The sequence below is a fragment of the Euprymna scolopes genome, chromosome 6, assembly GCF_053919585.1.
Source record: "Euprymna scolopes isolate OS-2025 chromosome 6, ASM5391958v1, whole genome shotgun sequence".
Taxonomy (NCBI): domain Eukaryota; kingdom Metazoa; phylum Mollusca; class Cephalopoda; order Sepiida; family Sepiolidae; genus Euprymna; species Euprymna scolopes.
The window spans coordinates 68,146,693-68,169,041 of NC_136487.1; the positions used below are offsets into that span (position 1 = coordinate 68,146,693).

General features: G+C 32.0%; 1 protein-coding gene across 2 annotated transcripts in view; it reads right to left on the reverse strand.

Annotated features, from left to right (window-relative positions):
• The window catches only part of LOC145277680 (uncharacterized), a 683,502-nt gene that overhangs the window by 325,817 nt on the left and 335,336 nt on the right, over positions 1-22,349 (reverse strand). For both annotated transcript variants that reach the window (XM_080129358.1, XM_080129357.1), the window contains exon 3: positions 10,481-10,569. In XM_080129358.1, coding sequence (XP_079985484.1) covers positions 10,481-10,569 — 89 coding nt within the window. The remainder of the gene's footprint in view (positions 1-10,480; positions 10,570-22,349) is intronic.

A 22,349-nucleotide genomic window follows, 5' to 3' on the forward strand; every position in this document is an offset into this window, starting at 1 on the left:
AATGCAGTGGAAGCACTTGGGCTAACCACCTCCAAAGAAGGCAAGGCTGCAGCCCTCCGCTTGCAAGGTCCTGCTCACAGTCTTCTGGGACCAGGACGGATTAATGATGACAGATTTCCTGGCAAAGGGTACCACAATTACAGGAGCCTATTATGCTTCACTTTTGAGGAAATTAAGGGAAGCTATCAAAATCAAGAGGCAGGGCAAGATCAGCAAATGTAACCTCCTCCTGCAGGACAACGCTCCAGTCCACAACCCGCATGATCATAAGCACCGGCGTGTGGTTATGGAATTGTCCCCCATCCTCTCTGCTCTCCTGACCTTGCACCCTCTGACTTTCACCTCTTCCCAGCCATGAAGTTGCTTTTGAATGGAAAGCGTTTCCCAGATGATGCAGCCTTGAATTCTGAAGTCACGTCGTGCTTGGAGGACCAACCTGGAGTGTTCTACAAAAACGGTCTTCAGAGCTGCATCAAACGATGGGAGAAATGTATAACTCTGGGTGGTTTCTATGTAGAGAAAGACTAATAACTGTGCCAAGTTTCGTTGCTCTACTGCTATGGGAAGTGGGTCAGGGGCATTACTTATTGCACGCCCCTCGTATATTATGTAAGAAGATAAATAAGAAAGAGAGCAGGGAAACATAGAAAAAAGAGAGCAAGAAAATGCAAAAAAAAAAAAGAAAAGAATTTCAAAGTATAAATGAAAGGAGACAGTTAAGAAATAGGAATGGGAAATCAGAGAAAGGATGCAGGATGAAAATATAAAAAAAAAAACAAGAAAAAGCAACAAAAAAAAGCATGCGAAAAATTACAAATAAATATTTGGATTCAGAAAAAAAAAAAGATTTTCCACAGATTAACAGTAGAAACAGTAAGATAAAATAATGAATGAATTAATAATAAACAAGTGGAACATGAATGGCCCCCCGTGAATGCACAGTGAACGAGTCATAAAACATGACTAAGTTCAGCATATGCCCCCCTTCCACTTAGCCCTAAAAGGAAAAATGTTTTATGTTTTAATGTTTGTGCAAAATTTCAAAAAATTCCAAAGCGTAGTTGTAGTAAGTGCGGACAGAAGAACAGATGAACAAAAGAAGATAAATCTACAGTCCCATCCTCCTTTTGTCGGGGGACCAAAAACTAAAACATAGAAAATAAAACAAACATTCATTCATTCAATCGGTGTCTTGCCTGGCACAGGCATTCACGGCTATGACTCTCCATTTATCTTTTTTCTTTCGAGTCATTCATGAATTCATTGTTGCTCATCATTCACAGCTCCATTCACGTTGTTTTCTCAGAAGTGCTTTTTTATATTACCACAACTTTGTTTTCAGTTGTACAAGCAGTAGGTTGCAGTTTCTTTCTGTCTGAGCATACTGAACGAGGGTACTGATCATTGTACCCAGCACAATGAGATACGAAACTATGAACAGAATTGTTTCTGATTACTTCCGTATTACGTCAGTCATCTTCTTTCCATGACCTCACGTTACTCTGATCTGGTGGCTGAAGTGGGTTCTCAACCTTGCTGACGGGTCTCCCACATACTAACGGAAAGAAGGGTGCGCCTAACTTTCTCCTTTGACAGTAGTGCTGCCCCGCCATTTTATACAGCGTCTAGTATTTCCAAATTGTCACCATCTGGTATTAACCAGGCTCCTCGTTGCTTAAATTTGGTGGTTATGCCGTATAAACAACGATTAAGAATGTGTAAAAATGAAATAAAAATATTTGGAAATATCGAAAGGAGAAGTTGGTAAAATAATATAAACCAGCGATAAAGCGAAAGAATAAAGAGAAAAGAAGCAAAGTAGAATTGAAGTAAAAAAAGGGGGGGCGAAAGAAAGAAAGAAGAAAATGAAACGTTAGAAAAATAAATAACAATTTTAAGAAATTTTAAAAAAAGACAATAAAAGAGAAAATAATATGAAATAACGAGACAACAACGCAAAGAGAAAGATAGTGCAATACGGGAAAGAAAGAGAAGCAAAAAAGGAAGAGTTAGAAGAAATGAGAGCGTCAAGATGAAAGAGAGAGGAGATAGAAAAATGGATCGAAGGAAACCGAGAAAGAGAAAAAGACACAGGAGAGATAAGTAGAGAAACAGATTGAAAATATGCGAGGAAACGACGGAAAAAAGAGGAGTAAATGAAACAGCAGGAAATTAAGTTAGAGAAAGAAAACATAAAAGATAAATAGAAAGATATACAGAGAGAAAGAAATGAAATATGAGAGAAAATCAGTAGAAATATAGAACTCCAATAGCCATTGTCTATATAATAGAGTGTAGAACCCGATGGAATCCGATGAAAATAATACGATGATTTGGTATGGAGAGAGCGAAAAAAATGGAGACAGATGACTATATAAATCCGGACTGTCGGTTACACTCTTGATATCACACGAAATCTTAAGAACAACGATGGACCGATAAAGCAACACAAAATAGAATGCGCACTTATAGAAATACTCGAAATATGTTCATCTCTCGCCTGCTTCATACTACATAAATATAAAAAAATGCCCACACACAAAGCTGTGCAGAGAGACCGGCACTTGTTTCTTGCTTGGAGAGTGTACAAAATCAACTTAAAAATCGAGTGGGTGTATGTTCTCCCCCTCTACTTACACCCCCACTTTCTCAAAGAATAAACGCTGTTCAACTTCCTTTACTCCATAATGGTTTTCATTGTAGTTGCTCGGCTGAGCTCAAACATCTGGTGCTCTTATTATATAATCGTGTGCAAAACTGTTAAATTTTAAATAGCAGCTGTATACATACACAAACCTATATATATATATATATATATATATATATATATATATATATATATATATGCTATAGCAATTATTAGATACCTAGAGACACTAGCATTTCATCATTTCGGGAATCATCAGAGCAGAGTTTCACGATTAACACCGGCCGGTAGATTCGAACCCGGCAACAGCTAGGACCTAATTCATTCGGCCATCAGTAACCACGAGAAATATTATCGAAATTTAAACATTTATGTTTTTAAATGTTTTTAATGTCAGAGTGATCTAATCATTATACGAAGATCTGCCCATATGAGCTAAATTGACCGACTTTTTATCTCAACTGAATGTGATCAACGAGAAGATAGGAGTTATTTAAAAAGGCTGATATTATATATATATATATATATATATATATATATATATATATATATATGTGTGTGTGTGTGTGTGTGTGTGTGTGTGTATATATATATCCATGCTTCTGTTCAGTTTCGAAAGACAAAGGATACCCCCTGTAGGGGCCGCTGCGCGTGTAATTGCGTGTCCAGGGTTGCGCAATCCTCAACTACACCCCTCCTGAATCGGTACTACTTAAATCCATTGGCAAGCAGTCCAGGACGATGTATATAGACGTGTGCGAACCAAAATACAAACGCCTTTAATGATTATTGAGACGAGTGTGTGACTGTGTACATTGCTTACATATATTCAAATACACATACTTCAAAGACGTGATACATAACTTTGTAGAGATAGTCGTTTAAGAAAAAAAGCGAATAAAATCTTTATCTGCTTGGCGCCAGACAAGGTGCCACATACCTTATTGTCGTTGCGATGTTGCACTGAATACATCTTCTTTCGAACGGAAACACCAAAACGCCGAGTTATAATGTGCAGATCATAATTTCGATGATGTTCTGCGCCTCTGAGTTTGCATACTATTTCTTTGGTGTCTACATACTCCTACTAATTGGTCTACTTGACGTTTCCGTAATTGGCAAGGACAAAATTCCCTTCCGTTAGATAGACAACTTAAATTGCTGATTCAAGCCCATCGGCTAGCCGACTAACTAACTGTATAATTTTGACTTACTTGCAAAAACTCTTTTGGTTAACTTTAATATTATTGATTTCTAAACTTAAATTCTAATCTTAATTATTTAAATGTGTTACAAATATTTTATTGTTCTAAACACATATGACATTTCAATAACATTTTTCATTAAGCAAAATAGTTCATATTACATAACATTGTACAATCGCACCGACATCTCTCGCTTTACCAGGCCGCCTACCGATCAATCCGGTGTCATCCGAGTGTCATAATCCAACACACTCCCGGAAAAAAAATAATTACCAACATTAATCTAGCTACATAGACTGTATTTTTTTTTCCTTTCTTTCAAACAAAAATGGAATCACCTTGGACAACGTCATTTTCGAGCAACTATCTGTTTGTGGAGTACGATAACACGGATGTGTTTCTTAGCTGATTAAAACATGTTTTCAAGTCTAATATAAATAGATTATTGTCGTTTCATCGTCTTAATTCGGCTCAGTTTCTAAATCCAATGTTTTGTCTCGTCGTCCGCCTGACAATTCCATTTACCTTTATCTTCTAGTGGCCTTTCAGCTTTGATGAATAGTGACACATTAGTTCAGCACAAGCGGCAAGGATGTCAGTTTAAGAAAAGTTTACAAAATCCTTGTGTCAAATTAGTATCTGACAAAATCATATGTACAAAACAGCGTCTCTCGAGTTTTTATTTATTTTTCTTCCAAAGAGCAGCGTCAGTTTCTGATGTAAAGTAAATTCAGATCCACACCAATTAGATTGAAACAAAAATTAATATTGATCCAGTCTCAAATAGCTTTTCCATTCACTGGCCTAGGACATAAAAGAATAAAGGCAGAATCAGAAGAGAGACTGCATTTTCCTCTCAGCTAAAAATCCGTGAATTCTGGAAGCATCATTATGAGTTCGTCTCCATTCCTACCAACATTGTTTTATACGGACAATTTTACACCAGGAATAATACACTCTTACTGGTGTCACAGATCGAAGAATGGAGTTCAAGACAAATTTGTGTTAAACTCCATTACTTTCATTAATAATTGACAATTGACTTAATAATTGACTTGGATTTTTAAAGAAGTAAAACCGTAAAATGTAAACCCGTATCAGTAAAAGCATACTAAATGTTTACCATATAGTTTTCAATTCCAAAAAAATATATTAGTCCTCGCGGGAAAGAACAGGACACTAAATGTTTTAAATAATAATAATAATAATAATAATAATAATAATAATAATAATAATAATAATAATAATAATAATAATAGCTAAGACTTTCGCTCGCGAGGACTAATATTGAGCGTAACCAGTTATACAGTCCTTTTGAAATTTTCATCTCTATTTTTCTCATTATCTACTGAATATGTTTACTGAAACATCTATGAAATATGTTCCTTATTAAATTGTAAAAAATTTCTATTCTGAAAGAAGTTGTAAAAAATTTAATCCAAAAATTTTATTTTAGAGTTTTTTTGTGAAAAGAATCAGATGTTCTCATTATTCAGACATGTGTGAAAAAGAGGGAGTTGCCAAAAAAGATTTGTGGTGTGAGGAGAAATACAAACTGAAACAAAGAGAATATTCAGACCTGTAATAATACAAAGAGGGCGGTCACAAAAATAAGCTGAGGTGTGAGGAGAAATACAAACTGAAATAGAGAGTAGGAGTTTTTTTATAAATACATGCAAAACCACATTTATTTTTTAAAATCCAAATTAATAAATTAAATAAAATATAATCTTAAAAAGATACGATACAATTTAGAAAAGCATTTAATCCAAAGCATGAAAATTGTTAAACAAAATGTTTTTTTACTATATGCTTTAAAAATAAAGGTACAAGATTCAATTTGAAATGTATTCATCTTCAAAGTGCACTTTTATACATTTTACAAAGTAAGGTGTAAAGATTTAATACCTTACTTTGTAAAATGTATAAAAGTGCACTTTGAAGATGAATACATTTCAAATTGAATCTTGTACCTTTATTTTTAAAGCATATAGTAAAAAAACATTTTGTTTAACAATTTTCATGCCTTGGATGAAATGCTTTTCTAACTTGTATATATATATATATATATATATATATATATATATATATATATATATATATATATATATATGTATATGTATATATATGTGTATATATATATATTGATTGATTGATTGATTGATTGCCAGTTCGAGTCAAAGACCCACAACAATATATCGAAAGGAAGCTTAACACACCCCTCCACGATGTAAATGAGTCAACAATGCATTGTAATGTATATTATACTGTAGAGGACGTGAAGTCGATTTTATGAATGAAAATGTCATATGATTGCTTTCGCTAAAATTTTAAATGCAAAAGTTCAATAGTTCCTTTAACGGAAAAATTCATTTTGAGCACCTTGCTGTCTAATCAAGGAACCGATTTTATACATCGAGCTCGTCTAATTATAAAATGTATTCGAGTTGTTAGACTGTATTAAAGTGGTAGCAAATAGCAATAATCCCGGGCAAAAAAAAGAGAATAGTGCGGAGAATTAAAAATCAGACAATCCAATTCGACTTTTCCCCTTTATTTATCGGCGACACCCCCCCCTAAAAAAAAAACGATGTTTCTTTCGTCGAACTTTTACTGTCTCTTTGCATCTTATCTCAAATCATGAGTTTTGGCATACATTCACACGTCAAATTATTGAATTAGCATGTCTAAGTAACTTCCGGAACTCATTTCTCTTTTGCTGCAAACACTAAAAATAAAAGAAAACAAAGTTTTTCCCTCATTGTCTCTCAATTTACCTTGCATCCATTTTTCTTTCTGTCTCACGTCTACAACTAGTTTTATTCGTTTTTGTTAACATTGGGGCTGGTATGTTCAAAGATGTAATCAAATTATTATTATTATTATTATTATTATTATTATTATTATTATTGATTATTGTTTTTTTATTTTATTTAAACTTAAAGTTATATAATTTTTTAAGTTGAAAACATTTTATAAATTTTGTTTCTATATATTTTACATCCGTCTCTTTGTCACAAATAATTCTATGGAAATTAATCTGCTCTCAATAAAAGCGAGCTATCTTCCACGAAACAAAGCCGGCAGATTGTTCATGGCCTTCCTATTCTGCCCTACCAGACGCCATTTTTGAAATGAAATTTCCTACGAAACTAATATTCTTTTAAAAATACAATTTAACCGAAATGAAGCATAAATTAAGTAAGAGAGAAAAAAAGGAGCATAATAGATGAAACAACGAATTACTGTTAAAAAAATAATCAAAATAAATAAACAAATGTCTTTTGCCGCATGAAAACAAATTACAATTTGTCTAGACCAAAAGCAAAATGGCTGCGATCGTTAAAAATTAATCAGCGGCAAGGAAGAATCCAACCAAATGTGTGAAGCAGACGATAAAAATCTTTTGTGGACAGAAAAATAATCCGAGGGAAAACACAGCGGAGGGAGGTGCATGTTGGCTTTGTGAATAATATCCTCGACTTCAATTTGGTTATCCAGGCTGGGAATTCTGTCAGTTGTCAACCGGGCGATAGGATTTCACACCAAGCGAGAATAATGTCACCAAGCTGTGTGAAATTCTTCGATTTGGGATTTTCTATTTCTAATTCGAATAAAATTTTCTGCTATTTCTTCTTTATTTAGCAACAGACGACAATTTTATTTGTAAATTTTAGTTTTATTTTCATTTTTTTTAAATATAATGATATTTAAAGAATGTGTTGTGATAGCTGTTAAAAAAGTTTTGATTTTACTCCGAAATGTTTTATTTTCATTAGTTTTAAGTGTTTGTTTTTAGTGCGTGATTTTAAAAATCCAATTTTCAACAATAATGGGCGCATATTAAGTTCGTTCGCGTTATTTTATGATGGCATCTTGTTATGAGTGATAGTTTTCATAAGATTGCTTTCTTGATTTGTAACCCTGCTTGATACTAATTTCAGTTTTTATAATTACTACGATTTTTTGTTTTTTATATTGTTTTATTTATTTATTCTTTCTTAATTTCTATCGTTTTATTCTGTCTATCTTTTTTCATTCAATATTTTTCCTGTTTGTCCGTTTCTTCTGGTTTTGTGAGTTTCTTTCTGTGTTGTATGTTGCTTTCCGTGTTGTATGCTTCTTTCAGTTTAGAGTGATTCTTTCTATTTTTGTGTGTTTTCTGTTTTGTGTTTCTGTCTATTTTGTCTTTTTCTTTCTGCTGTGTGTGTTTCTTTCTGTTTTATCATTTTTTTGTTTTTTCTGATCTTTTCTTTTCTTTTTCCTTTTCTTTCTATTTTGTCGATTTCAATCTGTTATGTTTGTTTTTTACGTTTTGTTCGCTTCTTATCAGTTTCCTTCTGTTTTGCGCGTTTCTTTGTTATGCGTGTTTCCTTTTGGTTTGCGTATTTCTTATTGTTTTGTATGTTTCTTTCTGTTTGTCTGTTTCTTTCTGTTTTTCTGTTTCTTCTTGTTTTACGTGTTTCTTTTCCATTCCATTTGTTTATATAATCTGTCTTATTATTTATTTTGTTCGTTTAATAACTGCATTGATTGCATTTTAAAAAATTCACCTTTTTTTCCGACAATTATTTGTATCATGTGATAAATCCTTTTAATCTGTTTCTTTTTTTAATTTTTTTATCTAAATTTTAAATATTTTTTTCTTTTTAATCTTTTTTGTTTTAGCTGTGTTTCGTTCATTTGATTTTCTTTTCTAATCTTTTTGCTCGTTTTCATATTTCTTTCATTTGGTATCTTCATGTGTTTATTTCTTTCAGTTTTTATCTTGTTTTTCACCATTTATTGTCATTTTCCCTTATTTATTCCGTTTTTAATCTCCTCGTTTCCTCCTTCCTTTCTATCCGTATTTTCTTTGTATAATAGATGTATTTCTAACCTTTGTTTATTATTTCTTTTTTGTTAAGTCAATTTTTTTGTTTCATCTTGTTAATGTTTGTTCAATAATTATTTTTATGACTTATTTTTATCTTCTACATCATCTCATTTTCATGCAAACTCGGATTAACTGCATTTTTAAATGTAAAGTTTTACTCGTATTATCCATTTATTAATCTTAAAATATAATAAGACTTTGGAAACATGGCAATTGCAAACAAAATTAGAGCTATATGCGTTTTCATGAAATAGAGGTATGTACCAGAATGCCCGCGATAAGTATCAAAGAGTGATAATCGATAAAAAATCTGATTAAAGACAGAACAGTCCAATTTTGACTAACGTTTACACTCTAATACAGCCTGATAACTCAATGCATTTTATAAGTTGACGAGCTCGATGTAGAAGATAAAAAGCAGGTTCTTTTTCTAAAAAATAAAATTGCATAAAGTGTATTTTAAGAGAATGTTTATATATTTATGTAGCGAATAAACATAAAAAATATATAATAATACCTTTATTATTTTTCATTTCAAATTTTAAGAGTATATCGTGAAGCTGTTGTTTTCTTTTAAAATACACTATTTTAAACACAAAAATTAAAATGCAATCTTTTGAAAATATAACTATTATGTATAACGAATACATATAAAAGTAAATATGATAAAATATTACATTATTTTCGTACAATATCTAATGTTTAAAGTATGCAAAGCATATGAGTTTGATCTTTTTTTTTCGAAAATGAGACTGACTTATTATTGATAAATCTAACTAGAAAAACTTAATGTTTCACCTCTGGTCACACATCTTAAAACTGTTTCGTTAAAATAAACTTTATTCAATCTTATTCTTTAAAAAAATATTTTAGCGGCGGTACGCCACAAAAATGTTGTCAAAACCAATCAATTTCGCTTTAGAAAATTCAAACTCATTCCCGTTGCATACGTTGGATTTTAAAATAATAATAATAATAATAATAATAATAATAATAATAATAATAATAATAATAATAATAATAATAAACAAGGTTTTTCATAAATAAATGTATGTTTATTCGCTAGATAAACGTATAAAGATTCTCGTAAAAATAAAATTAATTAAATTTTATACTTTAGAAAAAAATATTTTAGCGGTACGCCACACACAGCTTTTCAAAAAGTTAGTTTTGTTTTAGAAGCAAAACATCGACTTCAGTTCCGTTGTTGGATTAAAAACAATGATAGACGTGGCTTTTCGTATGCAATTTTATGTTTATTTGTTAGATGAACATGTACGAAAATATTTTTTTCCGTAGAAATTATTTTTTATGACTGAATGAAATTGGCGCGCTGGCGTACTTTTTGGCTTACATTTTGGCGAAGCAAAATCAGGAATTGAAATCTGACATCATCATGTGCTGGTGTCTTGGTGTACCGAAAATAAATCACCCTTATTTTTGTAGCTCCTCATACAGGGAATGTATGCTTTGTCTGGAATGATCACTATTCAAAAATATAACTTATAATGAGTATGCCAAAAATGTATATATATATATATATATATATATATATATATATATATATATATGTATATAAGCGTGTGTGTCTGTCTTTGTGTGCGTGTGTCTGTGTTTGCATGCATGTACACATATGACGTTGCTGAAGCAGCGTACAGTTCACATTATTAAAAGGAGTTGCCAAAAATAATATATTTGATACTACCAGCAGCTTTCTATGAACCAATAGAAATAGTAACCGCAATAGCTTACCGAAAGTGTACTGTCATCACTGGGCCCGACGAGTAGAGAGTAGGTGGTAACCTTTTACCACAAATTCCTCCATTACCTCCAGCATCCTCCTATAATTGAAAGAATAAAAAGACAAAAATATTTCATAATTTAACCATAAAAAAAAACAATTAAAACATGTGACATTCGCTGTAAATTTGATTGGTTGTTTTATTTTTACGGCATATCAACACTTTTTCGGGTGATTTAATGCCGAACTAAGTAATAATATTTATACGTGGAGTTCGAGTTTTGCTTGTTTGTTTTGTTTTACGGTATATCAACCCTTTTGGGGAGTCATTCAATGCTGAATCAATCACTTTGGAAAAATGTTTTTATGCTTCAAAATTGTATATCTTTAAATATTTATTCATGCTGTTTGGTTTGTTTCTTTTGTATGGTAAGCGTATTGTTTTTTATTTGGCAGAACATGATTGAGTTTTGCAAAGGGTAACGATTTAAAAAAAACAATTTAAACCAATGTTTGGCATATTTTAGTTAAGAAAGCAAGTATATTCAGACAATTTTATCTATTAAGTCCGTACAGGCTTATTTTCTACACCATTGATCAAGGCCCGGAGGCCACTCGAGGATAAGGCTTAATAGGTGCACCGTAGTCAACGGGGAAATGTAGTAATCGTTACTAGTGGAAATTTAGTTTATTGAATTACTTAAGGGGGCGGATACTCAAGAACTGTACGCAAAAAGTATATTTCATATATAAAGTCGATTTCTCAGTACATCTATTTTATACACTTGATTTATAAGTAATTAGAATCGCCTCCATTTTTTTTTCTACTGAAACAACGCGAGAGACGGATGAACCGGCTTGCAACGTGGAGCCGGTTAGCAATAGGTCTTTTTGAGAAGCATTTGTGTCCGAAACCTTTTTCTGCAGACGCCATATTATCAAGAAGGAAAATGGACTCGATAGAGTAGATTTAAATATTAAAGCGATATTTATGAAACTATTTGAATGTAATCAAAATTGAATTTTTTATGGACGTGTTTGCTTTGTTACTGCATCTTAAATTACAATCGTATGGCAAAACCAAAAATGAAATAATCAGATTGAATGGCTTATTTTGCAAATGGGAATTGAGGTGCTGAATACGGATACAGCACGAATATTGTGTGGACATTTTTATACATTATTAAAAAAATAATAACTTAAATTGAATATTTTATTATAAATAGGACTAGTTTTATCTGCAATCTCCATCTCTCTCTCTATCTCTCTCTCTCTCCCGCCCATTTTATTATTTAATGAATTGATTATTCCTACATCTAAAGTGTTCTAAGAGTTCTATATTTGAATGTCTCAGTAAACTTATGAGGCTTAAAAACCCTCAAGTAGAAAATGGTAATGACACTTGAATGATGATGCATAATATGAGAGGATTGAACATTTCTACATAATCGATGCCTCGGATCGATATCTTTGTTCTATCTCAAGAGACAATGGATACCCTCTGTAAAAGTAATTGTGTAATTGTGAGAGAAGGTTTGCGAAATTCCCAACCACACCTCTCTTGAATCGGCACTGCTTGGATGCAGTGGCAAGAATTGACCCAAGAGTGACCGAATGCATGTCCGAGATAAATTGAGTGCACATACAGCACCTGGAAGTTCCAAATGGTCACCAATTTTTGTACCGACCGGGCTCAACGTTGCTTAACTTCCGCAATCAAACGTGAAACGTAAAATCTACATAATGCTGATTCAAAATAAAAACTGATTCATCAAAAAATACAATTACTTAACTGTTTATCAGAAATGGAAGGCAGAAAAAAAAACGATGGAGGAGAGCGATAGTTTCAAGGCTGCAATGAGTATAGCCGCCGGTTATTTTCTATTCATAAAAAGAATAAGAAAGGGCATGGTAGGAAGAAGATGAAAAAGAAGAAGTTTAAAATGATATGAAATAGAAAGAAAAGGACAATAAGGAATAGAAATTTGAAAAAAAAAAGGAAATAGAGGGGAATTCACTAGAATTAAAAGAGAACGGGCAGATTATAGAGGGATAAAGAAATGAGAAGAAAAATAAAAGAGAAGACGAAAATATAAAGTAAAAGAAAACGATAAAAAGACGCAAAAAATAGAAAAGAAAGAACAAAGAAAGAAAGACGAGAAAAAGGTAAAACAAGAAAAAGAAAGAAGTAGAGGAAGAAAAAGAAAATAAAGACGACGAGAATATATATATATATATATATATATATATATATGTATATATGATTACATCATTAATCACATAAATTAATATACAAAGATATAATTTTATGCGTAAATTTATCAGTATTTACTTCAACAGTGCTCAATACATAGGTAGAGCTAGGTAGTAAGTTATGAAAATATATATGTCAAATAGGCTACTCTGAATAAGCCTGGCGAATTCTCACGAGAATAAGCCTTACGCCTTTTCACGGGAATGAAACGTGGAATATTCTGTGTAGCTTAATTTATATATATATATATATATATATATATATATATATATATATATTAAAAATTGGCCGAAATATTTTAGAGTTATATGATTTTACTCGTGCAATATAAGCTTATAAGGTTTTCCTAAACAGATATGCTTGAAAGCATACAAAGCTGCGAACTATCTCATTATAGCTTTCAACATAGTCTTGAGTGTTAATTTGAACGTAAATCAAGTTTTAAAAATGGATATTTAAAAGAAAAAAATAGCTGACTCAACGAAGAAGACGTTTTGTCTGTAATTTTAACGACGAGTCATGGAGGTGAATTTAAAAGAGAAAGCCGCCATTGTTTATTGAGATAATGAGAATTTCAAATAAAATCTAAACAAGAAAAGACCAAGACAATCGCTTAGAAATACTCGATATAAAAACCTGCAAAAAATATTGGAATGTATTGTGCAATGCGCCCCGGGGAGGATAGGCGGATACTTCTTTACCTTACTATTGCACATGTCAAACCGGAAATGACTGCGTTACTTTTATTAAAGAGTGTAAAATAAAAAAGGGGAGGGAACTGAGATGAGACTGTGATTCATTACCGGAACTAAAACACGGGAAATATCATGGAGTTGAATAGAAAGTGAAGGATGGACTGGAAACAAATTAATGTCATGGACGGGTACGAAGAAGAGAAAGCCGACAAATAACGTCGAGTGAAGCGGGGAAATAATGTATAAACAAAACTAAAAACGGGACGGAGAAAATAAGAACGAGAAAATAAAAGACAGAGTTTAAATTAAAAATAGAATATGGATAAAACATATTATAAACACTAGCTGAAGTACTCGTCCGAGGAAAGGCATTTGATAATGAAGCATTTTTATATCATTCAATAAATCCAATATGATTTGGATTACTTTGATTTTTCAGACTACTGTTCTTCTTTATAGTATTATTCTGATAACGTTTCGGCCGAGGTAACTTTCAACCATTTTCAGGTCTATGTTGTCTCCTAAAATCTTGAAACACCACTGGATTTTTCATTGGGCCCTTTATTTAATAAACTGGGGTAATATACTCTCGGTCCGCCGTACATGATTGGATAAAAGTCTTAAGTGGTTCGCAATCGATTGTGTTCTTAGAATCGCCTAAAATGAGGGTTGGACCCTAAACCTCTAGAAAAGTACTATTTAGAATATATGTTTACTTAATCACAAGTCTTTGTGATCAATTCTAGTATAAATTTTGGAAGCTGTAACATTTTAGATGGTTACTTTAACGTTCTGTTTTAAATTGAAAATATTTCCTAATACAAATGATTTAATGTCAAACATAGAATGCAATGAAAGGTGTTGTTTGGAAGACTATAACAATGCAGTCTTGTAGTAGGAAACCAACGTTCGGTAGGATACAAGAAATTGTACAAAATGATGACAGTATTGAAAGATTATATTAATAGCTATAAACTACTTAGGAATAACAAACAATATTATTATATACTACTAATTAGTACGCATGATACTAACATATCAGCAGACAGACGTACCTGACACTAACACTTAGTACTAAGTCCATTCAATATAAGATAATATGTTTAACATAATATGTTTAAATAGATAAACCCATAGTGTAATTAACTACTATTACGTCATTGACAAACAATTAAATAAGTAACATTAGGTATAAATGATTAAATAAATTTAAAACGAGTTATATAACAATACCGGTACAATTATTTAATAAATAAATAAATATAGAATACGACACTGCGGAAATAACTCTATTTACCTAACTCCAAAATTCGCCCAATTTACCCCATTAAACATTCATGCAATACAATACTTAATAATAACAATCACAATAAATAATAAAAGTATGTGCAAAAAAATAGGTAGATAATAAGTAAACACATTTACAGACACAAAATAAAGTAAAAACATATATAGGATACTACCCAGGAGTAATAACTGTATTTAATTCCGATATCTGCAACATTATTTATCGGTTTGAGACCTTATTATTGAACAACACAGCAGGAAGTATCATATACCTACGCAGGTGTGTATAATATTAAACACTTCAAAGTGAAAAAATGTGTGCAAAATTAAGTAATCATTACTTGCTTTATTTTTAACCTTCCAAATCCATCCACCGGTAGCTCAAACGGTAACGACGATGGAAATATAAATGACGGCTAAGGGCTAGAGCGCTATGCGTTCTGGTTTAAACTCTATTTGTATCCAAGTCGTATGTTTTTATAACTGTTGAAATCATTATTACTGGCGAGACCTGTGGAAATTCCACAGAGGACTCATTCATCTGTAATATATCGATGGTAGCATTCTGTAGATGTTCAACGTAAATGGAGACGCTTATTGTAGCTCTTTTGTTAAAACTGCAAAAGTATTTATCTAAGCTAGCAGGGACACCTAGTGTAGCCCGATCGTAAAGTATGCTTAAATATAATATTTTAATTCTTGCAGATTTCGTATATATTACTATAGTGTTAATGTTCTATCAATTTTTATATATTATAAAGTTGTGATTTAAAAAATTAAAAAAAAAAAAAAACTATATCCATATGACTTGGGTGCATCAGTTTGAATCGAAACTGAAACCAACGCTTATGAAAAAAATGTGTGTATATATATATATATTATAACTAGTTTCTTCAGCTATAATTGAAAACGAAACTAAAACTTATGACGAATTCTTGACAACATTATTTATGCAAAAACAAATAGATTACCTAAGGTCTTATATAATCGAAACCGAAACCAAAACTCATGAAGAATTCTTGGTAAAATTATATATAAAAAATAGATGACTTGAGTACCATCAGTTATACTCGAGACTGAAACCAAAACTTATGAAGAATTCTTGTTAAAATTAAAAATATAAGAATGGAAGTCCATAACAATTAAACGACAGTCACTCGGATGTAAATTGGGGCACACAAAATAAATAACATGCACGCTATCCTATTAATATATAGATATATTGGATAATAATAAATAGAGGATTGGCTCTATATTAATAATTAAGAAATTTGCATGAAATAAAATATAATATGTATGCGTATTTTACGAGAGGGCAACGATGGACGACCTGCTAGTAATATATATATATGCACCTACATTATTTTAATAAAAAATGTTAAATGCTTATATACGTTAATCACATTTCGTAAAATTTATATATAGCGTGCCATGAGGATATAGGCTTTGAGTTAGATAGATCCGAATCGTCATCAATTTCGTGTCACCTCATCCTCCGCGCTAGGTAACGTAGATGCATGTATGTCGAAACCACACACTGCATGACTTTCACATCAAATAATTGATCATTACTTTGCTACAGAAAATTGTGAGTATTTTTATCTCACCTACTTAAAAAAAATGGCGGACTGTTGTCTTGAAGGCAAAGATGGCGGACTTTCTTTTTTTTTCTAAGCTTATTTTGAGTCACTATAACCCCATCCACCTTTTTGCTAGGTGATAACGAATCTGTCGTCGTTAAATCATGAGTTTTTTTTTAATCTGTACCGAATTCACCTAGAAAAGTAGGTAAATTAGAACATGTTCGTGATGAGATTCAATGGATGCGTCTTTGCAATTAAAACTGTGCTATTAAGAAAAATATGGCATCCCCTGTCTTTTCATTCTTATTTTGTGATGTATTTAGTGTTTTGTTGGTGTTTCGGTTAAGGTTTATCACAGTAAAAGATGAAAGACAAAAAAAAAGAAAGAAATACATTTAGAAAAGAGATGAATGACGGATACTGAGTTTATAGAATTAGATTAAAGGATATCGTAAGGGAAGGAGAGAGGGTTGGAGTAAGAGGGATAAAATGAAAGGAAGTAAAGGGCAAATTGGTAATCTTATGAACGAAATAAGTTTGAAGTCAGATAGAATTTTAAAAAAATGAAGGAGAATGTAAAACTGACAAATCGAATGAATTTAATGAATAAAAAACGAATGAAAAAAAATGGAAAAATGAAAACAGATAGAAATAGCGTGGACCATAACTAGATAGATTCAGATAGCAAATTAATACTATGCTAAACGTAGAAACATACAAAATGCCAATAATGAGGTTGGTTTATATTTAGAGGACATAATGAATTGAGGAAAATGTTAAAAGAAAATATTAATCTAAAAAATAAATATTTAAAAATTTATTGTATTTTAAAGGGCGGTAACTCTTGACCTTGTTTAGTTTACCTTAAAGATATTTGGAGATGAGTGACGTCCCTTGCGGTCATTTTCAAAGAGAGAAGATTGTAATAAACCTGAGTCGCACAGCAGTTTTACTTCGTGTTCTTTGTACACTGGTGAATACATAAATAAATATTATTTTTCATCCATATTTAAAATTTTTCATCTAATTAATTTTTGTATATTCATCTACTATTCGTCTTTTGACTTATATATATATATCACCTTAGTATCCGAAATAATCACAGCAGAAAGAAAATAAAAGGAAGTGGGGACAGAAAAATGTAAAAAAAAATTTAAAATATAGAAAGATGAAATATAAGTTGAATATCTCGAGCCAGAATCTATATTAACAAGAAATCCAAAAAGAAAATGGACAACGAATAAAAAAAGAAATTCTTGAAAAAAAAAATGGAAAAAAATAGAATTAAAATTGACAAAGGACAAAATATTTAAATGAAAACAGAAATATGTCGGCAATATACGCAGGGACATCTGGAATGGATATTCACAGCAAGATAATTAAAAAAAGGAGGGAATAAAATGTAAAATAAAAGAAAAAAAAAGTATAGAAAGAACGAAGAAACATTTTAAAAAAAGGAAAAGAAAGGACACATTAGAACAGACAGTTAAGGGAAAAATTAAATACACAAAGTAAAAGTATGAAAGAAAAAACAATTATTTTATCAGTCAAAAGACGAAAGAAAACAAAAAAATAAAAACAACAAATAAATCACTACATTTAAAAAAAAGAGAGAAGTAAAGAAAGAAAAATTCAAGAAAGAAAGAAGGAAAATGTTTTCCTGTGTATGTGAGAAAGAAAGAGACAAAGTCCCCTATCAACTCGGAAACAGTTGTGCCGATTTTTTTTTTTTTTTTTTTTAATTTCACACAAACGTATTGGATGTGTCTGGAAGTGTTCTTGCGGAAGTTATGTATCAGGATGCGTTCGATAAGTATCGAAAATAAATACTCGAAAAAAAATCTGATTAAAGAAGGAAGTCTGGTTTTGACCGAAAACAACGCTGTTATACAACCTAACAAATTTATTTAAGAAGTTTTATTGCGACACAAGCAAAAAAGCCTAAATGAAAAATAATAAAAACGATAGAAGAATTTTTTTTTAAATCATGGAAGAAATCAACAGATGAAGAGAGGAAAGAAAGACAATCATAAAATAAAAAGATGACAACAAATCGTATATAGAAAACGAAAGTTACGAAAGACAAAGAAAGATTAATTCGAGTGAAAATTAAAGAAACAATAATGAAAGATAAAGAAAGAAAGGTGCAAAATGATGAAATAGACAGAAAAGAAAAAGAAAGAAAGGTAATCAGATAGAAACAGAATAAAATAATTTACTATTATATAATATTTTTTTTATCTCTGTATGTGAGAGAGAAAGAGACAAAGTTTCCTATCAACTCGGAAACGGCTGTGCCGCTTTTTTTCTTTAATACAAACGTACTGGATGTGTCTGGGAGTGTTCTTGCAGAAGTTGTGTGTCAGAATGCGTCAGATAACTATCAAAAATTAATACTCGAAAACGTCTGATTAAAGAAGGGAGTCTGGTTATGACCAAACACAACGCTGTTATACAACCTAAGAAGTTTACTTAATAAGTTTTATTGCCACACAAGCAAAAAGGCCTAGCGTATAATATTAATCGTAGTTTATTTAATAAGACAGGCGGATATATCTGTTTAGAGCACAACTGTACCACAGAACTTGAGTTTTTCTATTGAAAAAAAAAACATACAAGCAATTATATAAAATAATTTTATAAAATCAACAGTACATATTCTACAATGCAATATAGATTACAAGGTATTGTAGACTAAGTTACTGTGGGGAGCCATGTGAAGCTCAGCTCCCTACTGATACACTGCGATGGGTCCCTTACCAGAGCAGACAATCAACCGATTTGATTAACAATTGAACGATTCCACTGATTTCGATGGCCATAAAAGTATGAGAAGGTTGAAAAATTATGGATTATCATTTAATCCCGGACAATGTCGGGTATCTCAGCTAGTAAATGATAAAAAGAAAGAAATAGATTTTAAAGTACGGAGATAGAATAACATGCAAACGAAAAATAAAGTAGGAAAGGAGTGTAAACAGAAAAAAAAATGAAAACGAAAGGGAAAAGGATGGCAGGTGGGAAGATAGAGCTAGGCTGATAAAAAAAAAGAAAAGAAAGAAAAAAATTGGAAGACATAGAAAGTTTGACTTACAGAAAGGCAATTACAGTTAGGAAAAGAGAGGAAAATAAAGTTTGATTTAATGCAAGGCGACTGGAAAGAAATGTTTCTTAAATGTCTGAGAGCTCGACTTCTCATTTCAAGATGACTTAAAATAATTGTTTCTTTTGACACAGAATTTTAAGATCAACCTGACATACGAGGTGGTATCATCGTTCTTCGAGTCACTTCCCGTCGCACTGTTGAAATTCTTAAAGTTTCCCTTTTCGTTCTTTTGTTTTACTGTCGCTATTCTTTCTTTCCGAAGGTACTGATTCTTAGAAATGGCTTTCTAAGATTCTGGAGAATAAAGACAATTAAAGAGAGAGAGAGAAATAAAAAGCACAATAAAAGAGATAAAATAACACGAGTCAGGATGTTGAATTGCTTTAAAAAAAAGTACTCAGCAATCGTATTTGCAACGAGCATTTGTTTAAAACGTCAACACATATTACATAAGTGTTCTATTATTATTATTATTATTATTATTATTATTATTATTATTATTATTATTATTATTATCTCCATTATTATTAGTATTATTGTATTTGTAGCAGTAGTAGCAGCAGTTTTAATAAGAGTATAATGCCGACCCTGTGATGAAAGTTATTTCATTTTATAGCCGGTGCAATTTTTTTTTTTTACATGGAAGTCACCGCTTATCAAGGCCCGGAAAGCACTCGGGGATAAGGGTTATTGCGTGTACAGTAATCAATGGGATAGTATCGTAGTAATCGTTAGTATTGGAGATTTGATAAAGTGTCTTACTTAAGGGCGCGGTTCCTCAGGAATTTGTTTATGTTGGACTTGAAGACATCCGAGTTGTAGTCAGGTGTGAAACAGACAGACGAAAGCGAGTTCCACAGGCGTGCATTTCTAAGAAAGAAGCTTTCTTCATGGAATCTACGTTTTGGTTTTGGTTAAAGAGTGGGGAAAATTCTGACCGTTGCTCTGGGAGCCGATTCATGTACATTTCTTTAGCATAATCAGTTATGCTAATAAGAGCTGGGGTAATATTAGTAAGTGTTATGGGAGTTGTTGCTTAAATAAACAACACTTTTTGTTGTTTTGACAGTTCAAAATCAACTCCCAAGTCTATCTGTGATGCTATATTCGGTTTCTCGAAGCCACTTTCACATAGAAGAGTTGTTACCACAGTCTTTCTACTTTATCGTCATTTCAATGAAAGGGCATCGAGTGAACTACAATATCCGGTTCTTTTTTGTAAGACATATACAGTAAGAGCTCATTTAATTACAACAAAGACAATAATTCCTCAATAAGCCTAGATTCGGGCAGATCTTCTAGGAAAAAGCTAAGATTTCTCGTCTGTGAAGCACATTGCCAAAGGACTACTTCTCCGCATAGTACAATATATACGTCTTTAAATCGAATATCAATAAATATTTATACAAATACCAATGCATTAGTAATCGAACCTAGTTTATACCATGATTAATTGTTAACGCTTCTATAGTGTTCCTCAAATATCTCCATATAATCATTTAATCTCTAACCCTTATCAACGAGCGGAACTTGGCCTTTGTAAGTTTTCATTAAACAGTGAAAAATATTTTGGATTAAATGTGTTGTTCTCTAGGTTTATCTAGACCAGTGGTTCTCAACCGGGGTCCACATGGACCCTAGGAGTCCATGGAATATTTCTGGGGGGCCACAGGCAAAACATAAACAAAATTATCATAATTATTATAGTTGTTGTATAATACTTTATTTGCATTAAATTAGTTTTCATTTAAAATCTTAATTATATAATATTTCTTTGATTATTAAAACCTCAAAATTTATATTAGTGAAAAATAGAAGATTGTCTTATGACCAATAGTTATGAAGGGGTCCACCAAGATAAAAAGAAGGGAAACGGGGTCCATGAGTAAAAAAAGGTTCAGAACCACTGGTCTAGACAAGCACTAAATACTCAGTGATAATATTATACAAAATTTAGTTGAAATCCATTTATTATTTTGCGGTTCTACAGCAGACTAACCAACAGACACAAACTCACAATTTTATTCGAATATTAACCTTTTTGTTACAAGCATAAGAGACCCACTGAACAAAGTTGTTAATTATTTACCGACTCTAAGCTACGTGGGCATATACGAGTATGCATCAATGACACAAGGATTTGCCAACGTTTCAGAACCACCGGGCTTATAACTTTTGTCGTGCTTAGCTAGACGTCGAGTAGGCGCCGACTCCAGACTAAGCATAGTTTCTATGGGCTGGTATTTTTCACCCATGGTGAACTAGCTCTCGGCCCTTCTTTTTTTCTTGTTTGCTTCTGTGCTTTTGTTCGGTCTCCGCGTGCAATCAGCTACGCAGACACGAAAGAGACAGTATCAAGAGAAGCGAATATACAGAGGTCAACTACACGCATAGAAGCGACCTATTTGCGCGCTGGGTCGATTATCATACGGTCTGCAGTCGGACTTCCCGAAGGAGGATTTTGAGTCACTCGAAAAGGAAACCAGTCTCCATTCTTGTATGTGAGCGAGACCTCGTCTAGGACGCTAACAACCTGATTCGCCCTATTCTATTCTTCCCCCCTCTCTCTCTCTCTCTCTCTCTCTCTCTTTCTCTCCCTTTCTCTTTCACTCCCTCTCTCTCATCCGTCCTTAATTACAATCTCATTTTATCAACAAATCCTCTTTTTTTCTAAATCATTTGGTCTTTTTCTTTTGCGCATTTCTTTTATTCCAAACTAGTAGGGCACCCGGCGTTGCCCGATCATAAAATACGCTTCAATACGATAGTTTAATTTATTAAGATTTCGTATTTAATAATTAATTATTAGTCAATCCTTTACCCACTATTATATGAATCCCAATATATAGCAGTTGTTTCAAAAGTAAAAAAAAAAAAATAATTACTCGGATATCATCAGCTAGAATCGAAACTTAATCATGTAGTTTTCCAATGTCATTCGTTACTCTCTAAGCC